At 37.4% G+C, this 13236-nt stretch overlaps 1 protein-coding gene across 1 annotated transcript; it reads right to left on the bottom strand.

Annotated features, from left to right (window-relative positions):
- Window positions 1–1271: 1271 nt before the first annotated feature.
- On the bottom strand, window positions 1272–12914 carry zgc:174888 (uncharacterized protein LOC558116 homolog). The gene is made up of 5 exons (XM_057835200.1): window positions 12450–12914; window positions 10239–10339; window positions 6474–6545; window positions 6196–6342; window positions 1272–4538 (listed from the first exon to the last, which is right to left on the bottom strand). Exons 1-5 carry the CDS (start codon window positions 12460–12462, stop codon window positions 4173–4175), a joined length of 699 nt encoding a protein of 232 aa, XP_057691183.1. The 5' UTR covers window positions 12463–12914; the 3' UTR covers window positions 1272–4172.
- Between the last annotated feature and the right edge of the window lie 322 nt (window positions 12915–13236).

The following is a 13236-nucleotide window of genomic DNA, read 5'->3' as shown; positions in this document are numbered from 1 at the left end:
CACTAATTGTGCAAGTTCTCCCACTTGAAAATATTAGAGAGGCCTGTAATTGTCAACATGGGTAAACCTCAACCATGAGAGACAGAATGTGGGGAAAAAAAAACAGAAAATCACATTGTTGGATTTTTAAAGAATTTATTTGCAAATTATGGTGGAAAATAAGTATTTGGTCAATACCAAAAATTCATCTCAATACTTTGTTATGTACCCTTTGTTGGCAATAACGGAGGCCAAACATTTTCTGTAACTCTTCACAAGCTTTTCACACACTGTTGCTGGTATTTTGGCCCATTCCTCCATGCAGATCTCCTCTAGAGCAGTGATGTTTTGGGGCTGTCATTGGGCAACACGGACTTTCAACTCCCTCCTCACCCCGCGGCGTCAAAATGATAACAAGAACGGTGAGCAAAAATCCCAGAACCACACGGGGGGACCTAGTGAATGACCTACAGAGAGTTGGGACCACAGTAACAAAGGCTACTATCAGTAACACAATGCGCCGCAAGGGACTCAAATCCTGCACTGCCAGACGTGTCCCCCTGCTGAAGAAAATACAAGTCCAGGCCCGTCTGCGGTTCGCTAGAGAGCATTTGGATGATCCAGAAGAGGACTGGGAGAATGTGTTATGGCCTGGACGTGTTCCTTTAAACCTAGTCTGTGCCGTCAGACCATCAGTCACAATAAATATAGCATAATAAATCAAAATATACCAGTTGGCAGTTCCTTAAATATTTCTGTTTTTTGTTTTGTTTTGTTTTGTTTTGTTTTGGGCTGTTTACTTCAACAGTGTGTCTTCAGCTAAAATATTAAACTCCTAAGTCAAAGCTCCATTGTGCATCAGACTATGAATGTGATATCTTGCAAAATTTCAACTAAAAAAATCACATTAAAAAAATTTATACGATTCTTCAATGATCCCACGGGCCCCTGAAAAAACTTTTGACACCCCCTAAAGAGTTTTTCATCTCTCCAAAGTTTAGCTTCCCAACTCCAAGTTCATTTTCTTGTTGATGTTGTAATAGTTTGGACAAAACCCCAAAACAAATCAATGAAAAGTTTGCTCCCACAGTGTCCACGGCAACATGTCTCTGCATTGTTAGGCTTACGAAACAACAAGGAGGGGTCTTGTTGGGACAAGGGTGCACATTACACGTGTGGGTGTGTACAAGCAGGGGCATGTACCAGTGTTTAAGATGCAGCTGCGAGTTCCTTTCACGTGAACATCGCGACACACTCACAAAAAACTCTCATCCACAATACATTCCTCTTGGTTATTTTTTTGGCAGTTTTATTTGATTTCTCCCAGAGTTACAAAAAAAGAGCTGTAAAAGTATTCTTGTCTTGGAATGATTTTTTTTTTTAAGCATGAATAGAAGCGGACTTTGTGTTCTGGAAGCTGGCATGACAAATCATTAACAACCCTCTTCAATTTCGGGATTGAACAAACAAACTGAATGAATCACTGAAACAAGCCACTGGAACTAGAAGCACATTCTGGCCCTGTAGTTTTTTGTGCAAGCCTGTTTACAGACAGAACAATGAACAAGGAGAGTTCAGTAGAGTAGAGCCTCTAAAAGTCGAATGTCCTAAAAGTGGATCACAACCAAAAAAGGGAACTCAATCCTACTGACTGAACGTGATACATTTTTAGAGAGTCCACTCTTCCTTAATAACCGCTACACATATAAATCTAAATGGCTTTAATTCACATTTTTTATACAAAAGTAAAAGTCTATAGACGTCATATCTTACAGTAATTGTAAACAAATGTGACAAATTCCACATTAAACACACGCGAAGGCTTATTGTGCATTGGCTTGCATGTCAGCTTGTATCTCTTGTTAGCACAAAGAGCTTAGCTAGCTGGAGCTTGGCAGTATGTTCTAAGTACTGTAATTGTACTATGCTTATATGTAAGGTGGATTTGTACCAGTGGTGAGCATAAACACTATCAGAAGCATTGATTAACATTTACAACCTAAATTCTAATATTTGTTCCAAGAAATTGCATTCAGTTAATTCCTAACATGTTAATGTTAGCAGCTGGCTGAAACCTCCTATGTCAAAATTTGCTTAAGTTCTTGATTTTTGACAAATTGATTCTATTGGTCGTTCCTCACGTGGTTGTTTAGTTTTTACAAAATATCGACCAATCGAGTTTCCAAAGAAGAGATTTCTACCTAACGCTGGCAATTATGTACGTTCGATTTTCATTTGTTGCTATGTCAGTCTAATCTGCCTTAGACCTTCAAAATCAGTAGTGCTGGCGCTTGTAACCTAATAATTTTAATTACGCTGTTTCTTGGAATCCAAATTCAGCACTTTTGCATTACGACTGGTTGATAGTAGTAAAACTTCTTTTCAGATATCTTCAACTAGCCCAAAATCTCTGGCAATTTGCATGCATTATTTTTTACAATTTATTACCATAAATAATATGTATTTTTGTAGTGTTGCACCGATACTTGTATCGGTAGGAGCCCCGATAAAATGTTGGCACTGATATCGCCGAGTACTAACAAATAACATGTCGATGCTATATGTACTTTTTCAGATTTTGTTTCCAACTGTCATAAAACCAAAGAAGAAGACTTCTGCTGACTTTGGGTAGAATTTCTGACGTAATGGACAGTAAACAGACCAGTTAAAAAAAATTTTGTACATTTTTTCTAACGGTGTAGGTATTGGTTTGGTATCGGCTTTAGCCAAAAACACACAGCTGTATGTCTGCATTGAGACCCAAAAATTGTAACGGAACAACACTAATTTATAGTGAGTATTTTGTACTCAATTTTGTTTATCTTATTTGATAAGTGATGATTCTCAACTTGCTTGGTTCATTTCAGGGGTGAAACAGTACATCGATTTGGATCAATATATCGATAGGTTAAAGCAACAATAAGTAACTTTTCAGTTTTGGTCGATTTTAGCGACGTAGGTGGAAAAAAGCGGTAGTGTTTTGCCTTAAGGAAGACTGCGTTTACCGTGAGGACCAGCGCACAGTGGTGTAGAATCCTGACCCCCGGTCGTCTGCTTATGGATTGAACGACATTTCTGTTTCAAACGGCTGTGTGAAGGATGAATAGTAATGAGGCAATGAATACAGTTGTGGCTAAACAATAGCATATGACAAAGTTGAAAATAAGAAATGTTTGATTTTGTACCGTATTCCCCCTTTTTTTTTTTTTTTAATTATTGAGTGTCGTTTTATCTTGGTAGCCTCCCTTTTTCTTTATGTCTCCTCCGAAAATTTTTTTAAATCTCTTTTGTTGCTCTGCTGTCTTTGCAGAATTCGCGCAAATGCATTCGCATGGATTGAAATCTGTCTTTATAATGAATGGGGGAAGGGGGAAGTGACGTATGTCGTAAAGCAGGCAGCACATTTGTAGTTTTTTTTTTGTGTGGCAGGGTTCCTGCTACCCTCCTCAAAGTGAATTAGCTAATAAAGAGGTGTGATCACACATGTTCTGAAAATATTTTATAAAGGTTGAAAAGTTACCTAGTGTTGCTATAAGTAACGATCAATCAAATGGATGGAAACGCAAAATTATCTAGATAGTCATCTTTTAGACATGCGGTTTTGTTAAAAAGAATGATTTACATCAAAATGTCGGAAATGTTTAAGTAACAAAACTGTCTAAAAATTGGCTTTATATTTTTATCCCTGTAAATGAAATGTAACTGATTGTGTTAAATGAGTATATAATTTCGTGCTAAATCGATCAAAGGCCCTTGACTTGTATCGAATCCTTATGGACTATTTGATATTGGCAAAAAATTATACATTCCAAATAATCGATTTGTATTGTCATGACATTGGTGTCTTACACCCCTTATACGGTTCTGTACTGTTATATATTTTTTCTGTATCGTATTAATAGTTCCGATAACATGAGACCTGTTAGTTACTGAACAACGAAGTGGATTAAATCCCCACTGAAAGCCCGAGTACCAAATTCTCAGTCCTTCGCTGGTTCACACTGCATTTGCGCTGTCGAAACAGTGACAACTTTGGACGTTTAAAAAAAAAATGCAACCTGCGCATGTCACTTCATATCGTAACGCCAGCATACTGCATCACAACAACAGAAATAGAAAGGAAACAATCATTCAGTGCCAGGAAATGTCTTGCATTTTGTGTGCATCGTCCCCAAAAAGATCCTTTTAGGTTCCTATGGCAACAACCACCAGTAAAGTCTGAATAGAAGGAGGCTCCACGCTGAGGCAGGATGCACAGGGAAGGAGGTCGTACCACGGCTGGTCGGTGATTGGGTAACGTCTCTCAAGCGGGCTAGCTCGGCCTCCTCCATTCTGCTGCTGATGGCCCGAGTGGTCAGGAGTCGCACCCTGGACGGACTGTACTCCTTGTCTTTCTTCTCAGCCGGGGGCGGCAGAGTGGGGAGCTCGCAGATTTCCATGGATGGTGAGCATCCCACCTCTAGCCAGCGGGTGAACAACTCCGAAGTTAGCTTGAGGAGCTCCTCGGGAGAGGAGAAGAGTGGGGAAAACTGGGATAGGTCCATCTCCTCTTGCAATCGCTGCAGTAGATAAACACAGTGGTACATTTAGAGTAGTACTTTCAAAGCGGGAAAAAAAAATGTAGTTCTGATAGTGAGTGATTAATCATTTAGGGGTGTAACATATTGGTGATGGACCGAATATCGGCCGGGCTGATTATCGGGGCCGATATTTGCACTTGTGATGCACATCGGCCCGATATTTAAAACTAAAGGGGCAAATATCAAGAAATCGATTCAAAACTAACGTACTTATCCCTTTCTCTCCTGCAATTTTGGGCAACAGTCATTTCAATTATTGTCAGGTTTAAACTTTTATGTTTTATTAAATTTCATAAAATTGTACTTTTTACTGCGAAAATTTTTAGGGAGCTGTTATATAAGTCTGTGTTTCTATTTACAAAAATTGCTGCTTGTTAACTCCTTGCAAGTTTTGTGGTATTTGAACTCAAAACAAAGTTTTATTATTATTGTTATGTCTTGTATTTTATTATCATTCAAATGTCTGAAAATTTTCAGCAGCGAAATTGTCAAAAACATCAACATTACTTTGCATTTCTTATAGTTTCGGGTGAAATGTAACTGATTGTGATTAAGTAAAAAAAAAAAAAAGTGTTCATGATATTGTATTAAATTGATCAGAAGCCATCCAAGCAAATCAAATCAGGGTAGATTTTGTAATACCATCAAAAGACGAGCATCTGTCAATGGCAGCAAATGAATTAAGACAGTCCGTGACTTGAAATTTCACAATTAGTAGGATTATAATGATATATTGGCTTCAATTGATATTTCGATTGGTTAAGCAACGATCAAATTGGAATCAATCAAAATTCAAATCATCAATTAATTTGATCCACATTTAGTTATGCTGCTTCGTTAAAAAGAATGCTTTTCATTCGAATGCCAGTTTTTTTTCAACAACGAACCAATATATCGGCAAATATCGTATCATTGTACAAATAATCAATATTTTATCGTATAGTCATGAAATTGGCTATTTATAACACCACTGTCAATTGCAGCGAAAAACATGGTCTAGGAATCTGGGCCAATACATTGATTGGTTATGTAACGATCCAATCAGATGGATTCAAATGGAAAATATCAACGAACGTTGTCATCTTTTAGATAAAAATCTTATCGTAATTTCATGAAATTGTTAATTTGCACCCCTGATGCTTTGTAGTATTTCAAACATTACATCAATCTGGACCGATACGTCGACTGGTAAAGCAATGATCAAATCAAAAGGATTCAAATGAAAAGCATCAACGAACATCGTCATCTTTTAGCTCAAAATCATATCACAATTTCATGAAATTGGTAATTTACACCCCTGATGCTTCATAGAATTTCAAACGTTACGGTACATAAATCTGTACCGATACATCGATTGGTAAAGCAAGGATCCAATTAAATGGATTCAAATAGAAAACATCCACGAACATCGTCATCTTTTAGCCCAAAATCGTATCATTTTGTCATGAAAACTGGAAAAACTTAGATCAATCTTGACCGATACAACGATTGGTAAAGCAATGATCCAACCAAATTGATCGAAACAGAAAACATCAACGAGCTTTGTCATCTTTTAGATCAAAATCATATCGAACCGTCATGAAATTAGTAATTTGCACACCTGCTGCCTTGTAGTATTTCAAAAAACAAATCCTACCTCTGTGTTTTTATTCTTGCTGATGATTATATCCAGTGTCTGCTTTAGGTCGAAGATCAATGATTGATTTAGGTGCTCATCCCAGAGGTTTTTCAAAAGGACATTCCAGGACTCTAGAAGGACTATTGCAGCAGGGAACACACAACACTGCAGAGAAATGTCGAGGGAGAGAGAAAAAAACCCCCAACACGTTAGTGTTTAGCCTGCCAAAAAATGTGCGAAATGGCCACTCAATTTGACTCCACTTCTGGTAAATGCTGAACTAAAATGCAACTCACCGGATCAGTGTCACACAGCATGCTTTTTGTGTAGTAGTGCGACACATAGTAATCTTTGGGAAACACGGTCCGCTGAAAGAAAGGGAAATAGAGATGAGAACTAGATGATGACATGAGTTACACTAATCACTTTGGATGGTGCTGCTCAATGTTATTTTCAGAAGGCTTTGTCATGTGGTTACATCACAGGTTGCAGCTGATCAATTGCTCCACTCACTTCGGATGACATCATTTATTTTGCGCAGTGCTAGTCCAGACAAACAGTATTTTAGTCTCTGAGAGACCATTTGATCTATTTTTGTAAAATTCTTTTGAATATTCTCATTCGTACAGGTCATTTACTGCAACTTTCGGGGTATCGGGCTAACTCCGTTAGCTTTCTTTTTGAACAGAGCAAAGATAAATATTAGTCTAATTTGAGGTTTAGTTGCAAATTTCACATCTTGGCAGTTCTTTACTGCACTCAGCACTTTTCCTGATTCATCAGTGCAATGCTGTTCCAACTCCCGTTTCCAAAACGAAATGAATGCAGGCTTCGATTCTTGCAAAAACATCCTAGAAAATGAAGTCCGGAGATGACTCAGAAAGCGAGTCGTGCTTTACTTTGGGTGCCAATTTATCTGCTTGTGAATATAAGTGAATATTATTTGGACTCTGTCATGGAATATCAATATTTTTGATGGAATTGGACCACTATTGCACTAAACCTTTTTTTCCGAATCTCAATTTGTTTCCTTCAGATCATCTGCATGTTAGTGTAAATGCATATTATCAGCAATCTGCCATGGAATATCGATATAGTTGATGGATTTAGACCACCATTGTACTAAAATTTGTATTAGTATCCTGTTGTTTTACTACAAGTCATCTGCATGCTAGTATGAGTTAATTTTATTTGCAATATATCATGGAATATTTATTATTGTTTATAGATGAAGGGCAAAGGTTTGCATAGGGACCGTAGGGACGTAACACTACTAACTTTTCAGGATGCTCAAATTGTCCCCACCAACTTTTAAGCAACCTTATTTTGCATTAAATAATGACTTCAGTTATATAGGTAATTTAGACTGTCTTCCCATATTTTGTAAAGATAGAATTGACCCTACCTTTATTAAATGAATTATTTTCATTATGTTCAGAATTACATTGACCCCTTTCCACTTGGTGAATGTGCCAGTCCATTTGTTCTCCTCAAACGCATGTTTGATTGGCTGATATCTTGACCCCTTCCCTCTACACACACACACACACACACACACACACACACTCACAGCTCTGACAGAAATACAACATGCCGCCTCCTCTGCCCCCTTCGAAGGGATATTAGAAGTTATTTTCCGCCAGCAACAGCCACTGTAAGTAATGTAAAAAGACGGCAATGTTGTGGAGGTGGGGAACACACCACTAATTTTGCAACTGAAAGTCCGACCTGCATCAGAGTTAGAATAACCCTAAACTGTGTGAATTTGCTAACCTGCAAAGCTTTCGTTGTTGAGCTTGGCCGTGCTTGTGGACAAAAGCAGTAGTATTTTACCTGAAGGAAGGCTGCATTTTTTTTTTTTGGTATTCCCTGACAAAGATTTTTTAAAAATACATTTAATTTATTTGGACAGACAATTTTGAGTGGTCTTAAGACGTGTTTATTTTTTGCATTCCTGGATCGTTAAGAAATTATTAACAACTCTGTGTTTATTGTGTACGTTAATATAATTTATGTGCAAATATTGCAATTTAAATTTGCTAATAAAATCCAGACCTTTATTCTGGAAGTTTTCAAAATGTTTTTCTTGTAGTTTTTGAAAACAAAGGCTTGAATCGAACGTTGAATCACCTGAACCAATACATATGAAAGTTAGTCTAAGTCAGTACTTCTCAAATAGTGGGGCGGGCCCCTCCCAGGGGGGCGCAAAGTGATGCTGGGGGTGGCGCATGTGACTTTGGGGAACATACTTTTTTGCCGAACTAGAATAAAGTGTAATTGCACATCTACTGAGTGGGTGGCAGTGGCGCTCTAATTTTCGGCATGTGCGCAATATTTTTTTAACCAAACAAGAGCACACAGCAAAGAGCACTGCAGATATGAAAAGCTAAGACAAAGAAATATGACGAAGCGTATGTAGCATTTGGTTTTAGACTTTTGGTACTGTGGGAGACGAGGAAAGACCAGTCTGTTTACTTTGTCTAAAAATGTTTGTAGCGGACAGCAGAATTTTTTTTTTTTTTTCAGCGAAAAGGCGCCGAATATTGCCAAAAACGGTCCTGTTTTGTTAGTGTTACATCAGTAAACCAGCGAGCACTGTCAGCATCGCATAAGGTGGCATACCAAGTTGCTAAATGCAAAATAGCCCAACACCACAGCAAAGGAGCTGATACTGCCTGCAACAAAAATAAAAACTGTCTCTCTGTCCAATGACACTGCGTTTTTGTTCTATTAATTTTTTGTTTTTTTTTCAGTCTAATGGTTTGGGATATTGTCCTCTTGAGTCAATGTTGCTAATCAATTTGACTTTGGGATTATTTTCTTGATTTTATCATTACTTTTTTTCTGTATCATACGGTCAAAAAATGTATCTTGAATCTATTTTTACAGTATGGATGTGTTTTTTTTTTTAACACTTTATTATTATTTTTTTCCTTCTTTAATATTAAAAAGGACACAATGTTATGCCGAGGTGTACTTATATTATAATAATAAGAAATTTGTAGACAAATGATACGACGGTATAATTACAGTGGCGGCAGAGAGTTGGGGGGGGGGGGGGGCGGAACATTTACGTAACAGAAAATAATTGAGAAGCACTGGTCTAAGTCAACACAAATTTATTTTGCATTGATCATTTAGTTTAGCCTATCAATTAATTAGGTTTATATTTGTGAGAAATGTAGCCTTGACTTCCGTTCACCCTATCTGTTTGATCTTATTAATGTCCCGTTCCCAGCAAAAAGTGTACATGCAGGTTATGCTGTTATATCGTCCCTACCAATGTTGAGACCAAACCTACGTGTTTGTTATAGACCACTATTGCGCTACACTGATTTCCACCACCATAATCCCAATTTGTTCTTTCATGGCAATTTAGAGTTGATTATGCTATTGCTAACCAGCATCCAGTCTATGATACAGAAGATTATGACAGCTGTGGATAAAAGTTAAAACAGGTTTCACTTTATGCAAAACTATGCCAGAGATTCCAACATTGTCATTGTTATTTATTAGATTTAATTACATAATGACAAATTTGACAGATTTTGGATTTGGATCATTATCGCAAAAAATACAAAAATCATCATTATACATAGCAAAATTACAGCATTGGAAGGAAAACATCATTTCTGTCCAAGACCAAGTTCCAAGAAAACGGATTTGTCACACAAATGATTAGATCTGCTAGACTTTATTGAAGTCATACCATTTTAAATCACTCTCTTCTAAAATGGTGTTACTCAGTAGCTCATTTGATTTTCGAGTAACACAGCCAATAAAGGCGTTCATTCATTTATTGATTCAAGCAGTAGAATAAAAATCAGGCACAACCCAAATTGCCACTGAAGGATCAGTTATTTTTCAACAATAAACATATTTCATTAGTTTGCCAATGACATGCAACAAGAGAAAATCTCACATATTTTGAGTATTTTTGGATTCAATGAATTTATACTATCTTTTAAAATAAGACAACAGGCCGTTCTGATTTGGTCCACGTGCTGTACGTTGCTTAACCTGTTAGTTTAAAAAACAAAACACAATTATTGCAAACTTACAAATCCGGTCGGGTTCGCGTCAATAGCCGTCTTTACGGTCTTCACCACGTCCTGGTCACATCCACCACATTGGACAGTCAAGAGTGATAGCAAGAGCAAAACTGTCAGAGGAGACATGACAAGAAGCCAATGTTGATCACGGTCTGGAAACTTTCTGTGGTTTGTCACCTTGTTTAAGCGGAATTACAAGAAGTGGCGAAAGAAGTCACATGCTGTATTTAGGTAGAAGTACAGTTTACTCTTTTTTTTTTTTTTTTAACTTGTGTTCAAGATAATTATTTAATTTATTCTTTGCCGTTGGCGGTGATAGATGTTAAATAATAGGATTAGTTAATTTTTGTCATCCCTATCGTGCAAAAATACCATATATGATTAAAAAAATGTTTTTAATACATCCAAAAAGAACAGTGGTTTCCAACATAGGGCCCAGGGGCCAATTGTGGCTCTTGGGATTATATTTTGTGGCCCTGTTTGACATCTAATTGTCGTGTTAGTATTGCCTGCATTTATTTTATGACGGGCAATAAAAAAAAAAAAACGTAACTGTTTTTAAATATATTGAGTGGGCTGTCAAAATTATCGCGTTAACGGGCGGTAATGAATTTTTTAAACTAATCACGTTAAAATATTTGACACACTTAACGCACATGCCCCGCTCAAACAGATTAAAATAACAGCACAGTGTAATGTCCACTTGTTACTTGTGTTTTTTGGTGTTTGGTCACCCTCTGCTGCCTCTTGGGTCCGACTGATTTTATGGGTTTCAGCACCATGAGTGAGCATTGTGTAACAATTGACATCAACAATGGCGAGCTACTAGTTTATTTTTTTGATTGAAAATTTTACAAATTTGATTAAAACGAATACATTAAGAGGGGTTTTAATATAAAATTTCTATAACTTGTACTAATATTTATCTTTTAAGAACTGCAAGTCTTTTTATCCATGGATCTCTTTAAGAGAATGTTAATATTGTTAATCCCATCTTGTTGATTTATTGTTATAATAAACAAATACAGTACTTATGTACCGTATGTTGAATGTATATTTCCGTCTTGTGTCTTATCTTTCCATTAATTAATTATTTAATTAATTATTTAATTAATTAATTATTTTTTAAGCTGTAATTAACTTGATTAAAATTTTTTAATCATTTGACAGCCTTAATATTGAGTTAATTAGCTGGAGGAGCTATTTTGGTAACAAAATCAATTAGTTAAATATTATAATTAAAAAAATAAAAGTAAAAAAAGGCAAATTTGAAATATGCCACGAGAAATAAAAAATATAAATAATTCTCAATAAAATAAATCAATCAATAAAAATAAATACTGAAAGAATTAAAACTTCAAAAAAAATAAATAAAACAAAGTGTAATAAATTTGAAAAAGACGAATAATAAAGAGATAAATTCAGATATGTTTGGTCCATGTGTATTTTGCTCTATGAATTTTATATTTTGTTTTATGACCTCAAATAGCTTTAACTCTTTGGCTGCCAACGACATTTTTAAAAACATTTTTAACCTGTCCTGTTCAGCTGCTCAGACACAAAGAACGGGAATCTGTCAATAAGTGTTTTCAATATCAATTTCCCTCTTTTACCAACTACCACAACACATACCCTGTGACCTGGCCTGGTAGTGAGTGGTTGAAGATAATGATAACTTTTGAATTGATGTCTATTGTAGTGACCAATGTCCCTTGAAGGGTTAAATCATATTAGTTATTTGTAGTATGTATTTTTAGTTTGAGTTACTATTGTATTAAATTGCATGAATTGTTGAAATTGGTTTCTTCAAACCATTTGAGTTGAGCTTACTCACCAGGTATTACAGCAACAAAATATTTGTGCTTTATTATGTCTCAACACTCTGACTTATGCGTGAAAAACAAATGCTTGGACATCTTTACTGCAGAGAGCAACATGGAACTGTATTATTACTACACAGAAAGTTGTTCATCTCCAATACAGTCATAAACATGTACAAGTCTAAAAATAAGGAAAACATGTCAGTTAATATTTTTGCTGTACTTTTGGGCTTTTTATGCATTCTAAGTTTGAAAAGGAAACAAACAGCAACCAAATATTTGCATTTCATTTTTTCCACCCCTATAACAAGTTAAAACATCACTTCCTGCCTGAACATGAAACTCTAATTTCACTCAAACTTGCATGCGTAGTGTACTGCGTAGTCCGAAAAGTGCTCACCTGGCAGTGACATCCTTTTATTATTCCCAAAATGGACACTTCTCCATTTCTCTGGTTGACAGCAATCCCTCACATGGCTCCACGCAGCCACACGGACAGACGGGCCTTTCTTGTGTCAGTCTGTGAAAGGCAAACTTTCCCCCTGCGAGTGCGTTGCTGCGTGCTCTTCTCTCTTTCCTTCCTCTTCAGCTCCCTGCTGCTGACATCCCTATATAGTATTCCTTGCTTTGGTACTTCCCCGCGTGGATCCTCTCACGCCATCCTCCTTCTCTCACTTTGGATTTTCCCCACTGCAGCCTTGTCAAAGCTTTTGTTTCAATTGCTGTTTCTCTCTTTCACTTGCCCCCCCGCCCCCCTTTCCCCTGCTGACCTAGAAGCTTCCCCGAGCAGCCTAATTTGAATCCCCCCCCCTTTTGGAAAGTGGCTAATGGATGAGGCAGTGGCCTCCTGTGCCTGTGGCCTTCCTCTCCTCTCCCTCAGACAGCTCAAAGTGAAAGTGCTCCGGCTGGGGCTGCTAGTCTGCTCCCTTTAAGTGGCCGCCCCTCCCACCGCGCACACGTTTTACCTCACTATTGACCGACCCGGCCCCCTCCCCCTGCTCCCCACATTCCCTGACACCCCCTCCATTCTCCTCCTCCTTCTCCTCCTCTGTCATGCCGTTGGATCGTATGGTTTCCATTTAGACTCAAACCCCCCAGCCCTGACACCTCCGAGGTTTTCTATCCCGGCGGGGCCGCGTGTGCGTAACGTCCGCCTGCCTCGTCATCCTCACATGATCCGGAGATTG

The sequence above is a fragment of the Corythoichthys intestinalis genome, chromosome 4 (genome assembly GCF_030265065.1).
Source record: "Corythoichthys intestinalis isolate RoL2023-P3 chromosome 4, ASM3026506v1, whole genome shotgun sequence".
NCBI classification, from domain to species: Eukaryota; Metazoa; Chordata; class Actinopteri; order Syngnathiformes; family Syngnathidae; genus Corythoichthys; species Corythoichthys intestinalis.
The sequence above is the reverse complement of the archived record's forward strand: the minus strand, read 5'-3'. Positions and strand labels throughout refer to the sequence as shown.

Excerpts from the sequence above, each read along its gene's own strand:
- zgc:174888 (XM_057835200.1), bottom strand. Across the intron at positions 6,546-10,238 it reads ACGCGAACCCGACCGGATTT|CGGACCGTGTTTCCCAAAGA; the intron begins GTAAGTTTGCAA and ends CCTTTCTTTCAG. Across the intron at positions 4,539-6,195 it reads GCAAGAATAAAAACACAGAG|CGATTGCAAGAGGAGATGGA; the intron begins GTAGGATTTGTT and ends TATCTACTGCAG.